The sequence below is a fragment of the Galleria mellonella genome, unplaced genomic scaffold (genome assembly GCF_026898425.1).
Source record: "Galleria mellonella isolate WM207_F2 unplaced genomic scaffold, CSIRO_AGI_GalMel_v1 utg300, whole genome shotgun sequence".
Taxonomy (NCBI): Eukaryota; Metazoa; Arthropoda; class Insecta; order Lepidoptera; family Pyralidae; genus Galleria; species Galleria mellonella.
Genome location: NW_026442068.1, coordinates 4,121,286 through 4,136,235, shown reverse-complemented (window position 1 = coordinate 4,136,235; position 14,950 = coordinate 4,121,286). Strand labels below are relative to the sequence as shown.

The 14,950-nt window shown below is 31.2% G+C and overlaps 1 protein-coding gene across 6 annotated transcripts; it reads left to right on the top strand.

Moving 5' to 3' along the window:
- Nucleotides 1-334: 334 nt before the first annotated feature.
- LOC113523483 (uncharacterized) lies at nt 335-11,132 on the top strand. Of its 6 annotated transcripts, none has more exons than XM_052895696.1 (21): nt 335-464; nt 903-1,048; nt 1,984-2,040; nt 2,173-2,220; nt 2,314-2,440; nt 2,518-2,574; nt 3,817-4,166; nt 4,284-4,503; nt 4,603-4,709; nt 4,799-4,929; nt 5,040-5,193; nt 5,395-5,577; nt 6,150-6,265; nt 6,643-6,878; nt 7,319-7,455; nt 8,683-8,801; nt 8,878-8,995; nt 9,237-9,368; nt 9,491-9,598; nt 9,991-10,199; nt 11,000-11,132. In XM_052895696.1, exons 1-21 carry the CDS (start codon nt 431-433, stop codon nt 11,016-11,018), a joined length of 2,808 nt encoding a protein of 935 aa, XP_052751656.1. In that variant the 5' UTR covers nt 335-430; the 3' UTR covers nt 11,019-11,132. The 6 variants fall into 6 exon arrangements, with proteins under 6 accessions (XP_052751656.1, XP_052751655.1, XP_031763483.2 ...); XM_052895695.1 differs by having other exon boundaries at nt 4,579-4,709; nt 6,643-6,863; XM_031907623.2 differs by having other exon boundaries at nt 4,579-4,709; nt 9,237-9,353.
- Nucleotides 11,133-14,950: the final 3,818 nt, after the last annotated feature.

The following is a 14,950-nucleotide window of genomic DNA, read 5'->3' as shown; positions in this document are numbered from 1 at the left end:
ACTCTACACATGGATACCTATTTGACAGTTGATATAATTTGAAGAAGATAAATAACCAGTATTCTGTTACCGCTGAGATTTTATTAAATTGTATATATACAGACATAATTTAATCAGATAAAAATACAGATATAATTTAATCTGCTATTATATATTTATAAAACTAATTGATAGCTTACTTCTTAATTAATTACATGCATAGACATTAAAAAAATTAATCAGTTACTATAAAAATAATGGCAACTAGAATGGTCATAAAACAAATTAAAAATAATATAAAACTTTGAATTTGGAATTTCATTTAGACTTATCTTACAAATGCACCAAATATTAAATACGAAATCAAAATTGCAAACGTTTTCTTTTTCACCATCTTTTATACCATCTGTAACATTTATCAATAAGAACTCTTTGATGATCAATTAGCATAATGACTACGGTAAAAGCGCAGAAGGACAAACCTTGTAAGTATCTTTGTAATTAACAATATTATTTTACTAATTCGAGTAAGCCACTGTGGCTTGTCTTGGTGACTTGTATCACAGGTTGGTTCATTCCTACCTAGCTTAGGCACCAGTTCTCTCCAATTAAAATGTATTTTATAGACATACATTAAGTGTTAAAACTAATTTGGAGGCAAATATATAATTTATTAATTTACGGTAAAAAGTAAAAAAAGAAATAGTTAATAATAAATAAGAGTGTGGTCACCTAGTGAGTAATCACTCAGCTGGTATATATGAATAATATGATACAGAAAAACGACGTCTTGATAATATAGATGTATCTAAGTTTAAATACATATCTTGGTATAATGAATGTACTTATGTAAGATAAAAAACGTTTATTTTAATAATGCCTGACATATATTCGGAGTACAATTATCGCAATGATATCTGTAGATAATGCAGCCCCTCGTTTGACGCCCCGGCCGACTGCCGCGTCGGCTGCGCGCGCTGCCCGGAATGCAACCAACCGCAACTTCAACCAACCACTCTCCCAGAAACAATCCCCTACAAGGGCATCCCCTTCGCCAAACTCCTTAAAGGTTACTACGATATTTTTAGATATTGTCCGGTTTTGTAACTAAATATTGATCCGAGCAAAAGCACATCTATCGCATGCATTTAAATTTTCAATCTAAAACCAAGGTGTCAAGAAAATAAAGAAAGTTTATTATTAATTAGGTAATTCCTAACATAATAAACCAAAACCAAATTCGGTGTAGTGGTACTCCATGGTGTAGTGGGTGGTACGTTACTTTGCGTAAATCAGGACTTGAGATTGATTCTCGGTCTGGCAAATTTAGAAAATACAACAGAGGGTATTCAAGCTTGGAGACAAGGCAATTAGTGTAATTGTGTGGCTCTCATTATTCGAAATAACAATTTAATGTATTGATTGATTTTGTTTTTCATATAATAGTTCAATATTTTTTAAAACTTATGTCCACTTTTAAACATGCCTATGTATTACAAGAATTATATGTTTCCGTTAATTATTTTGACTTCATCCGGTAGTCTTCTTCAGAGGGGGGCGTACGACATCACAATTTCTCATCTCGCACTGAATTGTCGAAAATGACAAAGATAGTAAGTTTGCTAAAAAATTCGTGGGGAGTGCTCAGGAGAACTTCGTTGTCTTTATTACACTTTCCTTTTTCCAATATCGTGCCACGAGAATGGTCCAGCGAGTGCACGATATACACGATAGTCTACCCCTGCACACATAATGTTTACAAACTCTTACGTGAACCGTACGTTCCTTCGTCCTATAATCTCGGATCTTTCAAACATAGCATGAAAAATACTTAGCACATCGGCATAGTGTGGTCAACTATTGAGAACATCTTTTTTCAGTTGATTGGTATGCATAAATCAAATTGTCACTGTGTTCGCCCAGGATGGTGCGGCCATATGTTGTGCTATAATAATCATTATTCCTAGTATTATAAAAATGTAATGACAGCCATTGAATTTACAGGGTAAAAGTCCCGTACAGCGAAATACTCAAAAATCTGATTCCAAGACTGATATTAAGGTAAATTGAATTGAATATAGAAGAAAATTTCGCAAAAATTATTTTAATTAATTTCAGTCAATCTATAAAATACAGAATAATAGATACAGGTATAATGCAATTCAGTGAAATTGAATATGTAATCTTTTGCAGATAAATAGAAATCTCGATGATGAAACTCCGGCTTTTGACACATTTACTGTAAGTTATGATGTATGAGACAAAACAAAATTAATAGGCTATAGTAATTGTACTTAATTCGGTTTAATACATTTCCCTGTATAATATATGCAGGTTCCATCTAAAGAAGATACTGATACATATATCATTGATAACTCTTCTGACGTCATAATAGAAGAAGTATCTGATAATCACGATGGTCATAAGAATAAAGAAAAGGATCATCAACTCGATGCATGTGGTAAAAATATTTAATTATTCCTTCGTTTTATTGTCATAAAAGATGTCATATCTATTAAAGTAATAATATTTTTACAGAATTAGAGCAAAAAGAAGCAAATTCTGATGAAATTACAGATCTACATCAAATATCAAGTGAGTTATACTTTATATTTTTGTCTTAACGTTAATACTATATATACATATCGAATTATTGTAGTTCTGCAGTTATGTACCGAAGTGTCATATATTCGTTCGGTACCTGCCAAAGGTTAACGCATATATTATTAGTTTTGAATTGTGAAATAGTTGGTTGGATTTTATTATTATTATATTATAAAAAGTAGTTCAGCTACTTGGTCAAGTCGAATCACATTGAACTTTAGCCGTGTAGGTCCCGATATAGAATGGGATATGATAGATGGGTATTTTCTAAGTTAATTGTTGCTTGCAGCCCAACGATAGTCAATTTTAAATACCTCTGGAATTCGACAAAAATTAAAACTAGTTGCGACTAGCTATTTATTTTTTTACTCGTAAATATTGTATCTTCTATTCTTTTCTGACTTTGGCGGCAACTGAAGCGTTGACTAGAGTCATCCATTACATATGGGCGCTGATGCATATTTAAGAAGGGGTGAGTTCTAATCGCAAATGACAGAAGATACTATCCATACTTTACTATTATTATTTTAGTACTGTTATTTAAACTGTGGTATTACTGAAGTATTCAATTCAATTCAATTCAATCATTTATTGCTATTACAAGTTGTAACAATATAGGTCTTAAGTTATTAAAAGTATAGAATCAACATGAACCCTGGAAGGGCACAGCAATCACATTAAAAAATATTTCATAAAGTATATAAATAAATTTTTACATTATATATATGTATTGTCGATTAACATAAAATAAATAAAACATTATTACATTGAAACAAATAGGTACAAATACAATTAAATTTTTTCATTGAAAAATTCCTGTAGTGTATAATAACTTTTTGTAATTAAATATTTTTTTAGAGCTATTTTAAACTTTTTAGAATCATCCTCACCTTTTAAGTTAATTGGTATTTTTTTGTAAATTTTTATTGACATTGCGTAAGGGCCTGAATGGAATAACTGTAGCTTCGAGAATGGTCTTGCTAATCTACATTGCGGTCGCAATGTCTGAGGGCGGGAATATTATGGAAATAGGTGCATATATATATATATATATATATATATATATATATATATATATATATATATATATATATATATATATATATATATATATATATATATATATATATATATATATATATATATATATATGCAAAATAAGCAGGAAAAATTTATAAATACGTATAGCAGTTTCAGAATTATAATGTATACAACCTTATTTGTGTCCCTTAGATTGTATTGCTACTAGTCGACCTCATACACCTGGAATAAGTCGACCGCAGACACCCAAGAGCTTACAATCCAGCAGGCCTCAAACTCCTCGCCCATCTAGTCGACCAACTACTCCTGCTCATTCTGTACCACGTCACTGCACTCCCGTCAGCCGCCCTAATACGCCACAATTATCCAATCCTAATAGACCCAAAACCCCATCATCTCTCCCATCTCCAATTCCAAAAGGATTAACACCAGTTTTGCAAATTCAAACATGCTCTTTTTTGGACGATGAAGATCTAAAAACAGCTTATTTTATGAAACAACGACAGTTTCATCATATGAAAAAGGAATTAGATTTGAAACAAGTAAGCTCTTATTTGGTATATTTGTAGTTCATATATAATCCATAGTAGTTACTATAAACTATATCCATATTTGTAATTTCTGTTTAGGCTACTGAGTGTCTATTTAATTTGTTTTAGCAAGAAGTACTAGAAGTTTTCGACAGTCTACGTAGTTTACGAGAACGTATGTCACAGGAAGGTGTATCTGGCGAGGAAGAAAGTCTTTATCAGCAGGAGTTAGTAGTGTTTAATGTTGCGGATTGGGCGACAGATGAGATTACACAATTATGCCGCGATGCTGTTGCCTCGCGCACTATAGATGGAGCTGCTGAACTTATCACCACAAGCGCTTCTATTGGTGATTAGTATTCTATTATCTAATTGTTTAAATCTATAAATTTTAAAATTGAATAATATTTCTATTTCTATTTAGATGAATGTGCTCTTGCCGAATTAGATGCAAAAGCATCAAACGTACCAGCTAAATTTGCCGATTTATGTCTCCAGGCGTTCACAGCACGTCAAGAGCTTATAGACTGGGTTAAGGAATTGGTCGAGAAAAATGTATGTTGTAGTTTACCGTTGTTTGATATAATTTGGATAATATGTTTGTAGTCATCATTATAATAATTTATATATCACTGACAAAATAGGAAAATGGAAGCGGCGAGTCTATTGAGCGTATTGCACGCTACAACGCGCAAGGCCTAGAGCTCTGTGAGGCATTACGCGAACTAAAGTCTTGTGCGGACGATGTTGTGGATACCGTGACGCAGATTTCAAAGTAAATTATTGTAACAGTTATAATATTTTAAGTAAAAATTTATTGTCGAAAACAAGAATAGATTTGCATATCTTCATCTGCGGGTCGTTAGAATTTAATAATGTTTACAGGAGAGCATGTCGCGAGCGGAGTGCTCTTCTAGCTGTTGGAGAGTCACTGGTACGGGAAACAGCACGGCTTCGTCAAGATATCGAATCACGGACGAGTATAGTAAATGAAATGCGTGAACTTCATGTTGAAACAGAAACTACTAAACAACTCGAGGTTTGCATATTATTATAATATTGTATAATCAAGTGTATTATTGATTTTTTGAGATTTTGTTTTTAAAAATGTTTTATTTTTTAAATCTTCAAACATGGTTACTATCTCTATTAATATTTTGCTTTATATATAATATTAATATGCTCACTTCAACTGGTTGTACAAATATTTCCGTCACGTAACGGTAAATTTAATTATTAGGAAATACGTCGTGAATTAGAAGACGAAAAGGTTGCAAAAACAGCGGCAAAAGAGAAGCTCTCCATCACAGAATCACAGCTTCGCCAAGCACGTATACGTATTACAAAAATGGATCGGCAATTACGTGAGGCTGAAGCCAGTATTTCTAGTCTTACCGGCACGGTGAAGACTTTAGAGGATCAGGTATTTTATTATTCATGTTCTATATATTTTTTTTTTATTTTTTATCACAAAAATACAGAATTACAGAAATTATGTTACAATAGCATTCAGAAACCACGTAGGTTTACAGTAATACTAAATACATTTAAACTATTTAATTTGTATTAAAATCATGCAAAAAGTATCGTTTTAATTTACACTTGATGTTGCTAATAGTAATATTATTCCGTACATCGGTGGGTAGTTCGTTAATAAGTCGAGGAACTAGATAGTCAGCCATACGCTCACCATAACAGTTATTTACGCGAGCGCTAATGGTACAAAGTTGTTTCCGTGCGACCGCCCTCGTATATTATATTTATAATTAATAAAATATTTTAAACGTGATACGGATAAATATTAGATATAGATAGACATATTACAAGTAAAACTTTGTATAAAGTTACTTTCGTTTTACACATATATTTGGTTGTACTATACCATTATTGGTTTCCACTTTACATATTCTTCTTATGATTTATCATCAGTTTTCTGCTATTCCACTCAAGTCATATAAAATTACATCTTTAACTAATATTGAATTCTAAATGTAGAGTCGACAGCGTGAAGTACAATTAGAAGCTCGCGCGAGAAAATTAAAAGAATCCTTAAAGACCGGAGAAGTAGCCAGCGGTCAAATTGCTCAGCAACGTAATGCGCTTCAGTCAGAGTGAGTTTAGTCTCAGTCGTTCATCCATTGTAACAAATAACATGAATTCACATTCACTACCCACCCAAATTCGTCACTTCCTTTTGACATGGACATAACTAGTACATGGGACGAGATCTATTTTATTATCTTTCATCCCTAACTATAAAAAAATTAACTCTTTTAGCTATTAAAACTAATTAATGATTTTCACTAATCTAAATATCTGAAATAATGTTGACAGTATTTTAACGAAATACACTGAATATTGTGAAAAAGTTATAAATATTTTAATAATTAATTATGCTTTTTGTTCAATGTAAATATACAAAGTAAATATTGATTGTTAGTTCTCGTTTATGCTTTGGTTTATTAATTAGATGATATTGTTTCTTAAGGGTATTAGAGTTGAAAGAACAAATCGAAACAATGACAGCCCAACACAAAAATGCTGTAGAAGATTTAACAAATCAATTAAAAGAATTAAAAAATAGCTTGGAAGAACATAAAAAAATAATACAGAAAGAAACTGAACTGAAACAGGCTGCGGAAGCTTCATTAATTAAGAGTAATAATACAATCGAGGAATTAAAGGCCAAAATTGTGGAAATTGAAAAAAGTAGGCCAAATCCAGGTAATCTATATATATATATATATATATATATATATATATATATATATATATATATATATATATATATATATATATATATATATATATATATATATATATATATATATATATATATATATATATATATATAAGTAAGAGCGGTACACTTTTTATAATAATGGTAATAATCAATTGATCACATCACCTGTGTTTTATCGATATACATACGCTGATGGAGTACCAATGAGGGCAGATGGGCGAGGATGATTAGGCCGGATCAATTTGCGCAATATGATTTTTAATTAGCCATAATGATTTACAGAGAGGTTCGTGTGGAGATTAAACTGTCAAGGTATATTGCTAGTAATAGGACCAATAGTTTCCTTCCTTCAAAGTATGCATAAATACTAAACATTTAACGTGAACCTTAAGTAAATAGCAATTAAAATTTTATGTTCTAGAGTTACCAACGGAAAGAGAGATGGACTTATGGGCTGATTTACAAGCTACCAAAGAAACATTACGCATTACAGAAGAGGAAGTAACTGCATGTAAACGAGAAAAAGTTCACTTTTTAGAAACACTCACAAAAATAGCGGTAAGAATATCAAATATGCATTTACTAAAAAATAATATAATAATAAAATAGCAGTACTGAAAATTTTGAATATGTTGTCTAAAATAACGCCACATGCTTTATTTTTTTCAGTCGTATGTACCTGACACTTTTTATGCTTCATCACTGAGGTGATTAAATCTAAAACGACTATGTTACGTTTATATAATATACAAATAATTTATCGACTGATTTAAATAACTAAGTACATATACTAAAATAGTTTTCAATATCTCTTAGAAAAATAAATATTCTTACAAATATACAAAAGAATTCAAAATAGAGCTGAAATGTTAAAGAAGTGAACTAGGGGTCCTGGTGTCTTCAGTTTTAATATATTGTCCTATATTATTAAACAAAAAAATGTAGTTGATTGAGTGTGTTCTGCAAACTGCCTGTAAGAATCCCTTGAATGGTTCATGAAAATAAACTATTCATTAAAATACACACCTATCTTTATATAATATTTCTCTTTATATATTTACACTTTGAAGTTTTAAGAGTTTGCCAGTAAGTCTTGGAGTGTAGAATTTAGACATGAAATTAACTAATAGATGAGAAATACAATAGGTATTGAGTTTCTGAATTAAAAAATAAAATATAATGAATTTTAAAAATGTAGTATATCAAGAAATGGGATTTTTTAATTAATAAAATATGAATAGCAATCCCATCCCGCAATTGGTTTAAGCTGGTGGAAAACTATGAGGTGGGAATGAAATTAGGTATTTATTTATTTATTTTCGCTATAAAACCAAAAATAACAAACAGGTATATCAAAAACCACAGAGACTTGTCTGGAATGACAGTTTGCTTATTTTGTACTTGCCATGACATTCGAATTCAAATTATTGTTTATGCAATTACATGGAATGAAATGATATACTATAGATTGCTCAAAAAATACTTTTGAAATTGTTTTATATTGGATTGTGTAATACACCAAGTATTATACATATGTATGAAACACGAAAGGAACAAGATGGAGTGGTTCTTTCGTATAAGTAACAATTAGTGCAAACATTCGAAGATTGACCACTATTATTATTATTCATACCAGAAGTTCTACAGTTTTCCATTCGCAATCGCACACATACTAATGGTAGCGGAACCAAATAAAATATTTCTAATCAAATAACCAGTGACATGGATTTCCGCAAAATAATAGCAAGTTCAGTAAAATATCTAAAAAATTATATTTATTTTTAGGAATCTGAGAACAAAGTAGGATTGCAACAAAAACTAGCAGCTGAGCTCCTAAGTAAAGAGGAAATTATAGGCAAGATGCAAATGCAAATTAGAGAATTAACAAAAAATATTAAATTAAAGTTAGTATTATACCCTATCTCAACATATTATTTATGAGTTAAAATGTTGGAGAAATAATATTGTTTGTCATTGTAGTGAACAGAAAGTTATACAATATGAGCAATACGTACGTGATCTACAGGCATACAACCGCACTGTTGCCAACTGTCAAGAAGCACCTAACGGTATCAGCTATGAAGATTTGCAGCAAGAGGTTGATATTTATAATCGTAGATTCTATAAAATGTTGCTTCTTATTATATCTAAATTACATTGCTCATGCAAAACATTGTTTTCTCTTGTCTTGTCTTCTTTGTGTGTTGTCTCTTAGTCTAAATAGACTAACAGACAATACACAGAGGAAAATTAATTTTACAAAAGAATTCTAATGTTTAAAACATTTTCACTTTTTAATATATACATATATAATTGTAGATACTAACAATATATTTCAGATCATGAACCTCAGAATGGGACTACTTGAAACAGTACATCGTAATGAAGAGTTATCAGAGATATTAATGCAAAAGGAACAACAACTTGAGCAACAAGACAAGACATCACGTGCCCAGGCAAGAGTCATAAAGGTCCTTCCTTATTGCTTTCATCCTTCAAAACGAAATGGCATTTCCTTAATATCCATGTAGTTTTCTTTTCTCGAGGTACTATATACTTATGTCCGACATATTATAACAACTAAGTAATATAGGTGCGTGAAGAATTGATCAACATGTTAAAGAACAAAGAAACGGAGCAGAGCCGAGAACTTGCCGCTTTACAACAAGATCTTGAACATCGTATGAAAATTGTAGATGAAGTGAGATACAGTTTTTTCATTTTATTTATTTTTTATTTTAAATCTATTAGGTCTAAATTGTATGGGCCATATTGTATGATATCTTAACATTATTAAAAAGTATCTTAAATTGGTACGTCGTAGCCGTAGCCGTATCGATGTTTTCTACACCTATTTATACATAATATACACCTACTTATATATAATATGTACAACGAAAATTCCTTTTTTAAATGAGCGTCTAGTATTTTTTTTCTTGACCAACCAATGAATTTATTTATTAAATGACATGCTAATCAATTTATTAATACTATCAGAAAAAAAATCATTAAAGTTTGATTTAAGTATCTATAGAGTATTTACATATCTATCCAGATAATTAGATATTACAAAATTTATCTTGTCATTTAAAGGTAAACAAGCAGATAGCAGCAAAGGCAGATGAGATCCAGGAATTGTTCACTACTTTAGAAAATAAGCAACAGCAAATACACCGACTCGAGAAGATTGTGCTGGCGCTGGAGGAGCAACAGCGTCGAGCGCAGGCGCAGCGTACACGACACGAAGAAAAAATTGCTGCGCTAGAACATGAACTCGCAGCGGGTGGTAATAGACGAGAACGGTTAGTAGGTGTTACAATTTTTGATATTACATTTTTCTTGTTTACCACTAAAAACACTTTCATAATATTTGAATTAGACGAAATCGTCACAATGGGCCAATTTAACTACTTTCGTCCGCCTTACCTGTCTTCGCTCATTGGTGCCCGGCTAGCGTTTACCGGTGGCACTGGTAGACTTTATTTCAACAGAAGTTAACATTATCACAGAAAGACTTTTTAAATAAAATTAGTAGCAAATGAAAACATTCAATCTATTATTTTGATTTTTTATTTGTGGAATTTGTTAAAATTTTCATGAAGTTATATTAAAATAGACCGTACCATTCCATTATGATCTATTTAAAAAAAATGGTAACAGGCCATTGTCAATGATGATCACTGATGTTACAAATATTTATTGACTGCGATGACCATTTAGTTTGCAAATTGTATGCAATTGTATGTGTATTTATTGATGTCTCTATTTGTTGTATATTAAAACATTGTTTTCGCAGTACTGGAACTAGCGTGATAAATTTCTATAACAATTTGTTATACATATATATTAATTTTTTTTTGATGAGTGAAAATGGTATGGTAACCCCGCCAGCGCTAACGAGATACGCCGGCGGAGCACCAGTGAAGGGTGATAGATGAGAATGATAACAGACCAGTTAGCACATCATGATGAATTCATCAGGAATTAACCATGATAGTTTCCAGGGGGAACCGCGAGGAGGTCGACCTGGTTGGGTATATATATTAATTAGATATATTACAAAATTTACTAATCATAAACGTTTAATTTTTTATTGTTTCAGAAAATTCCTTTTTTTCTAAAGCACCTGAACAGTGATAATGATTTCAAAAATTCATAATTAGAATTGAAAGTAAATTTGTTTTGTGCCTGTTTTAATAAAAAATTGTTTAAATAAAAAAATAACTCAATCTGAATTTTATTTAAATATTAGCTTTGACTTTGCTAGTGTGTGGTAATCGTTTGTAGCTATCACCCTCGCCTCTAGATTAAGAATAGTAACTGTGCGGTCTTGCTTGATTTAGAATATGAACCTACTTAGACTATGGCGAATAAATTGAAAGTACTACTACTAGATTATGAAGTATATAGATTGATAATATAAAAAGTAGTAACCTATATGTTAGAGCGAGATAACAACAGGACAATAATTTTCACAATATATGCTCGGAGCTGATTTTGCGAAAATGTATATAAAATTATTTTTTACATTTACAAGTGGATTTAGTTTCAAAAGAATGTAGTTTGTTGGAATTAAGTGTACTGTACATGAATATAACATAAATCAGGAAAATAAATGATAAAATTGCACATTTTTCATGTAATTATTCTGTAAATACACATTTAAACGCAATATCCTGAAACAATAATAAATATTTTGTAAAAAAGTTGGTAGAGAAACTCTCGATTTTATAATTGTAATGCCTAAGAAAGAAAAAATCACGGTTTGACTTCCAGAAACGGATAAGATTATATCTTTCTAATATATTAATAACTTGTAAACACAGTGAAGTGTATGATTTTTGTGTTGTATATATGCTTTTTTTCCAATATCTTAGGCTAAAGACTAATTATTTGTTTGCAATATAAATTCGACAACATGACAGTGACAGAAAGAATACTTTGATTACTGCTCTATGGAAGATTAATTTGTCAAGTCGACAGATTTAAATACATAGGTTTGCTTTGTACTAATTGCGAAAAAAAAGGCGGGAAACTCAAATAAGAACAAGCGGGTTTTTTAAATTTTTTTTTATTAATTTATTAAAACTATCTCTATCAATTCTTATTATTGAATAAAATATTATATTTTCACTAAATTCAGCGACAGTAATATAATTAGCATTCATGGGGAAGCGCAGTTGTAGAAAAAGGAAAAAAAAAGATGACGATTCAGGTGATGTAGACCATGAACCTTGTAATGACAAGGATATATATTCGGAAGATACTTCTACTGACTCAGAATCTGAAATTGATAAGGCCGATAAGTATAAACCTTACTACGTCACAGATTATATTAGAAGATATCCCGAGGAATCCCCTGGGACAGAATTTGTTGTCTTTGTAGAATCCTCAGATAGTCAGAAAACCATTGGATCCAGAGACTTGCTCTCACTCTCCTCCTGTTTAAAACGATTTAATAAAGGGGTAACTTATCTTAGATCTATAAATAAATTCAAAATCGGAGTATACTTTCAAAAGCCAGACTTAGCCAATGCTTTTTTAAATAATAAAACTTTTTTAAATGACTACCATTTTAAGGCCAGTATTCCTGCTTCTTCAACAGAAGTTACAGGCGTTATTAGAAATGTACCTACAAATATATCTAATAAAAAAATATATACTATGATATCGAGTTCTAAGAAAATTATTGCTATTAAAAGAATTTTAAGAAAAAATACCTTGACTCATGGATATGTGTTACAGCCAACTCTAACCGTGACAATTACTTTTGCTGCATCTGTATTACCTGAATATCTGGATATTGGAGGTTGGCGCCACAATGTCACTCCATATATACCACCAGTTAAACAATGCTACCGGTGCTTGAGGTATGGACATTTAGCTAAATTCTGTAAGAATTCTGAGCGTTGCAGCATCTGCAAAGGTGAGCATAATTATAAAACTTGTACAACTGGAATGGAAAACGCTATTTGTGTACACTGCAATGGAAATCACACAAGTGTATCACCGCAATGCCCTGTTAAACAAAAGAAAATTGCTGAAAATAGATCTAAATTCAGACCTGTTTCTTTTGGAGATATACTTAGCACTGAAATATTTCCTAAACTGGGTAACAAACCTAAAAAAAATGTAGACCTAATTTCAATTCTAAATTCTGATAACAAGAGTTTATCACTTTTAATAGAAAGCATAATCAAACTTATTTCACTACATAACACAAAGAACACATCTATTAACACTAAAAGTGTTTTGAATGTGTTATATGATACTTTTGGTAATACACCTATTTCACAAAATTCAATCGAGACCAATTAACTATTATACAGTGGAACACTCAGAGCCTACTGAGCAATCGACTTATTTTTACACAATTTTTAAATGAACATCATATTCACATTGCTCTCATCTCAGAAACTTGGCTAAAACCACATTACAAATTAAAAATTAAAGATTATTGTATAGAACGAAATGATTGTGGTAATAACCACAATGGAGTAGCGATTATTATACATAATAGTATTAGATATAAAAAACTTCACTCTTTTTTCGACAATTCTTTGCAAACTATAGCTATTAGTATTGAAGTTAATAATTCTTGGTATTCAGTTGCCAGTATTTACTGTCCTACCAATAGTACACCTAGTTTTACTAAAGCCAAATTTAAGTTCTTTTTGGAGTCTCTTCCTAAACCCACTATCATATCTGGAGATTTAAATGCACATCATACTATGTGGGGTTGTACCTCCACTAATACAAGAGGTAAAGACATTCTTGATTGTTTAGATGAATGTAATTTGGTACTATTAAATGATAAGCAAGTTACTACTGTTGGCTCTCATATTTGGAGACCCAATGGCCTTGATTTAACTATGGTATCCCCATCCATATCATTAAAATGCGAGTGGTCGGTTCATGATGATCCGTTAGGAAGTTATCACCTGCCGACTTTTACTAAAATAAACACAAAGAACTCTTCATCAACTCCGTCAGGTGAACAACATGCTCCTATAGATGAAGTTAATAAACTTTTGTTAAATCGTATAAACCTACGTCTCGTTAATTGGGATCTTTATTCTGAAACTGTTAATCAATTACTTTTGGATTTCGAGTATGATGTCAATGAACCCTTAAACAATTACAATAGGTTCTGTAAAATTATTTTGACAGCTGTGGAACGTTCCGTTCCACGTAGGAACTTATCAAATAGCGGTGCAAATACTTCAAAGAGGCACAAACATATTGCAGTACCTTGGTGGAATAACAGGTGTGCGACAGCTGTCAATGATAGTAAAGCGGCTTACCTTAGGTTTAAACAAAATCCAACTCTCGATAATTACATAAATTTTAAAAGAGTTCAAGCTGTTAAAAAGTTAGTAATTAAGCAAGTAAGACAACAGGGGTGGCAGGAATTTTGTTCCAAATTTAATAGATTAACACCAATTTCCACTGTTTGGCAAAATATGAGAAAACTAAATTCAAAACATCGTCAAAATCATTTTAAAGATATATCATGGGTCAATGATTTTTTACGCAAATATACTCCTGATTTTGTACACTCATCTTTTGATGACAAACAGTTTAATTCTGTTAATTCATGCCCAAAATTTCTCACTGACCCATTCTCAATTGATGAAATATCCAGTGCAGTAAAATCTAGAAAAGATACAGCTAGTGGCCTTGATCGCTTAACATACAATATGTTTCGATTGCTGAATAAAATAAACCTTACTAAACTCTTACAAATTTTTAACGATTTATGGAAGGACTGTATTATCCCACCAGAATGGAAAATGGATTGTTTGATTCCAGTAATTAAACCCGGTAAAGATCCTACAAATTTCGACTCCTATAGACCTATAACATTGACGTCCTGTGCAGGCAAATTATTCGAACAATTAATTAAACAGCGTTTAGAGTTCTTTATTGAAAGTAATAGTATATTACCATCGAATCAATTTGGTTTTCGCCGTGGATATTCAGCGCGCGAAAGTTTAGCGAACTTCTATGTCGACCTTAATACTGCTTTGAATAACGATGAATATGTTCTATC

Excerpts from the sequence above, each read along its gene's own strand:
- LOC113523483 (XM_052895694.1), top strand. The coding sequence starts at position 431 with ATGACTACGGTAAAAGCGCAGAAGGACAAACCTT. Across the intron at positions 4,167-4,283 it reads AGGAATTAGATTTGAAACAA|CAAGAAGTACTAGAAGTTTT; the intron begins GTAAGCTCTTAT and ends AATTTGTTTTAG. Across the intron at positions 8,996-9,236 it reads ATGAAGATTTGCAGCAAGAG|ATCATGAACCTCAGAATGGG; the intron begins GTTGATATTTAT and ends AATATATTTCAG.